Raw genomic sequence first — 3,293 nt, 5'->3', positions numbered from 1 at the left:
TGAGTTGCCTGCCCCTTCTGCCAGAGTTGATAAACTCTCCTTTTTTCCCCCTGAGTCCCAGCAAAATCTCCCTGTTCAGCCAGGCCGGTCGCCTTCCCCGCCAGCTCGTCTTGCAGCACATGGGGACCGCCTGCTCCTGCGCCTTTAAGATTTCCTTCTTGAAGGCTGTCCAACCTTCCTGGACCCCTTTGTCCTTCAGGACTGTCTCCCAAGGGACTCTCTCAACCAGTGACCTGAACAGGCCAAAGTCTGCCCTCCGGAAGTCCGTGGTAGCAGTTTTGCTGACCCCTCTCCTTACTTCACTCACAACTGAGAATTCTATCATGTCGTTGTCGCTAAGCCCAAGATGGCCTCCGACCACCACATCTCTCACCAGTTACTGAACATGTACTTTCATAAGCCACTGAAAACAAATGGGTCTCTGTCTAAAACCATCCATATTCAACGCACATTTTTTAGCAATATACAGCTAAAAATAGTTTTACGTGTTTTCATGTAGCAACAATGTGAATCCCTGCTACCTGTATAAAAGCAAACAGTTCAAGCATGAAGTACTAAAACTGTAATGTTTAATCAACATTACTTAAGAAAATACAGATATTTACTTTTATAATTATGACAAATAATAATGGCTTAATACTGAGCTTACATTAATCTCAGTAATTCTTTCTCTATAAATGTAATTAATCATAATTCTTTTTATATGGACAGATGTAGTCTATTTACAGTAAGAGGACTCTCAGAATACCTGAAGCTGGAGCAGAATGAATGCTGTCTACAAGTTAAAAAAAATAATCTGTAATCTAAAGCTAAAAGAAAGGGCATCATTGGTTTTAGTGAGTGAAACAGTTCAGGGGTGCAAGCCAAATTGATCAAGAAATACACGTAAAAGCAACTTTTGCAAGGTTGTCCACTCCATTTTGCATCTTTTCGAAGTAAGAGATGCAGGTAGACTGCTAAACACTGCATATTTATGACAAATTAAGTAGAAAATGTATATGAGCGAGTTATTCCACGCCAGCCCCATGATCTTTCTGAACAAATTAAAGACTTCATTTTCCTATTTCAACCTTCTGAAATTAAGGAATTCGGAGGACTTCAGGATTTCAGTTATGTAAAAAGTATGAAAAAATTTTTAGCAACTACAAGTTAGTATTTTAAGGACAACAAAAAACCAAAACAAAACACAACTCCAAAAAAGTTGATCTCGGGATTACTGGAAAGGGATGCTGAAGTTACAGAAGGGAGCCTTGTATGACTTTGTGAGAAAAAAGCAAGAAGAGAGGCTAGAAACTTGAAAGCATTATTCTCACCAGCAAACCAGTAATTCCTGAGAATCTTACAGAAACTCAATCATTTTAGCAAAAAAAATCTGAGATAATTACATCCAGTAAGTATTTACTTTCTCCTGGCACTCTGGCTGGAGACAAGATAAACAAACTTCTCTAAAGAACTGGAATTATTGGGAGCATAATTTTTTTTTTTTTTCAGTGGTAAATAGTAAGTGCCATAAATGATTTATCTTGCATCATTTAGACTGGTCTGTATTTACATTTTTTCAGCTCCTTAAGACATTGGCATTTTGCATTTCCTTCTCCTCCCTGCCCTACATTACCGCAATAATATATCTAGCACTTAAATGCCTCTCATTTTCAGATCATCTCCAAAAGTGGTGAAATCCGCAATGCTCTTTTCATACATATGTATCATATATTAGTGAGAGATATATATAGAGAGAGATATATATGTTTTCCTTGTACATTCATAGGAAGTCTTATTTCTTTGGAATAGCGAATGTGGTCGACCTACTTGTGTATGATCGTTGCCAGTTCTTCAACTGGGTTTCCATTTAGAAGAATATCCATTTTGAGAAGGTCTGCTGCCTGGTATCCTGCATCTTCATAATCAAAACTGAACAAAAGGAGTTTAGAAGTTACTGATGAATTTATAAAAATTATATTCTGCATTCTTTTTCCATAAATTTTAAGTTTTAGACACATTTCTTAATAAAACACTCAAATGTTTTATTAAAATAGGAGCACAGTTTTTAATAGTCTCTCAGTACATCTCTCTTACGCAAGACTGGACTAGAAATTTACTGCAGATAAATCTCAAGGTAGCAGAAGACATTATCCTGTTTTCCAGCTACTGAGCAAGGTAAATCAATCAAAAATCTACATTCTTACTGCAATCTCTTTAAGAGTTTATTTTATTCAAACACTTCTATCAGCTGGAAGTTCCTTAAAGCTCCAGGCAACAGAACCCTTCAACACAGCTTCTGAACAGTAAATATCGTTGATGTTACATAAATCAAACACTAACACTGGATTGTTTTCTTTTCATCCTCTCATTTTACTGACTCTTTATATAACTCCTATTATCATTCTCTCTGACAACCACGTTTTTCTCTTCATTTCCAAACCATATTTCTCCTTTGGTAGGTATGGGCCTACCTTGCTGTCTGTGTGTCAGTTTGCAAAAAGTCTTAAGATGGAGGAGATGCAGAGATATATCTATAAAATATATCTCTGCATCTTTTCCACTTTAAGAATATCTATGTAATTTATATACATATATCTTGTATGTAAGTATAAATGCAGAGAATGCCAATACCACTAATCTGGTAAGATCTGAAATATCAGAACAGAGAAGAAAAAAAAAAATCATTTGAGAGTATTTGAAAGTACTTCTATCTTAATTGGCTTAGATAAACCATAGTTGTGTGAATAGATTCATGTAACAGATTGAGAGCATTAAATGCACAAGCAACATTAGGGAGTCAATTAGGAAATTAAAAAAAAAAAAATCAAGAAATAAGACAATGCAACATTGTTTGCAATCACACCTGAATCAAAGAAAACCCAGCATAATTCTGCTAATGAGATAGCTTCTTGATAAACAGATTGGTTGTCATCTAGTTAGAGCTGTAGATCCTGAGAGAAAATTCAAAATCTCCATCCCCCTGTTTCTTCTACCTGTTCTCCTTGCCTCACCACTTTTGCTTATGCTTCTACTTCAAATATACACAAACTGGGCAAAACGCATCTTACCTTTATCTTTGTAAGGCATATTTAAGAAAACGCAAACTCAGACTTAATTCAGTACTTCAGTGATGCATTTTTAGTGTTTTTCAGATGTATTTCCATCAATTTTCACAGTGAATCTAATTCATTAAAAGTGAATTAAGACTCCATTTGCAGCATCATTATAAAAGAATATTTTTCATTTGTGCCCTTCCATATCTTCTCAGATCTTCTTTTTGTTCCCCACCTCAGGGTCTGGGCGGGGGGGTG

At 36.0% G+C, this 3,293-nt stretch overlaps 1 protein-coding gene across 1 annotated transcript in view; it reads right to left on the bottom strand.

Moving 5' to 3' along the window:
* Positions 1 to 1,805: 1,805 nt before the first annotated feature.
* Positions 1,806 to 3,293, bottom strand: part of GUF1 (GUF1 GTPase homolog (S. cerevisiae)) — a 17,139-nt gene continuing 15,651 nt past the window's right edge. Inside the window, exon 13 of the mRNA XM_010293431.1 lies at positions 1,806 to 1,911. Within this exon, the coding sequence (XP_010291733.1) occupies positions 1,806 to 1,911 (106 nt within the window). The remainder of the gene's footprint in view (positions 1,912 to 3,293) is intronic.

This window comes from Phaethon lepturus, unplaced genomic scaffold (assembly GCF_000687285.1).
Source record: "Phaethon lepturus isolate BGI_N335 unplaced genomic scaffold, ASM68728v1 scaffold6778, whole genome shotgun sequence".
In the NCBI taxonomy this organism is placed as follows: Eukaryota; Metazoa; Chordata; class Aves; order Phaethontiformes; family Phaethontidae; genus Phaethon; species Phaethon lepturus.
The sequence above is the reverse complement of the archived record's forward strand: the minus strand, read 5'-3'. Positions and strand labels throughout refer to the sequence as shown.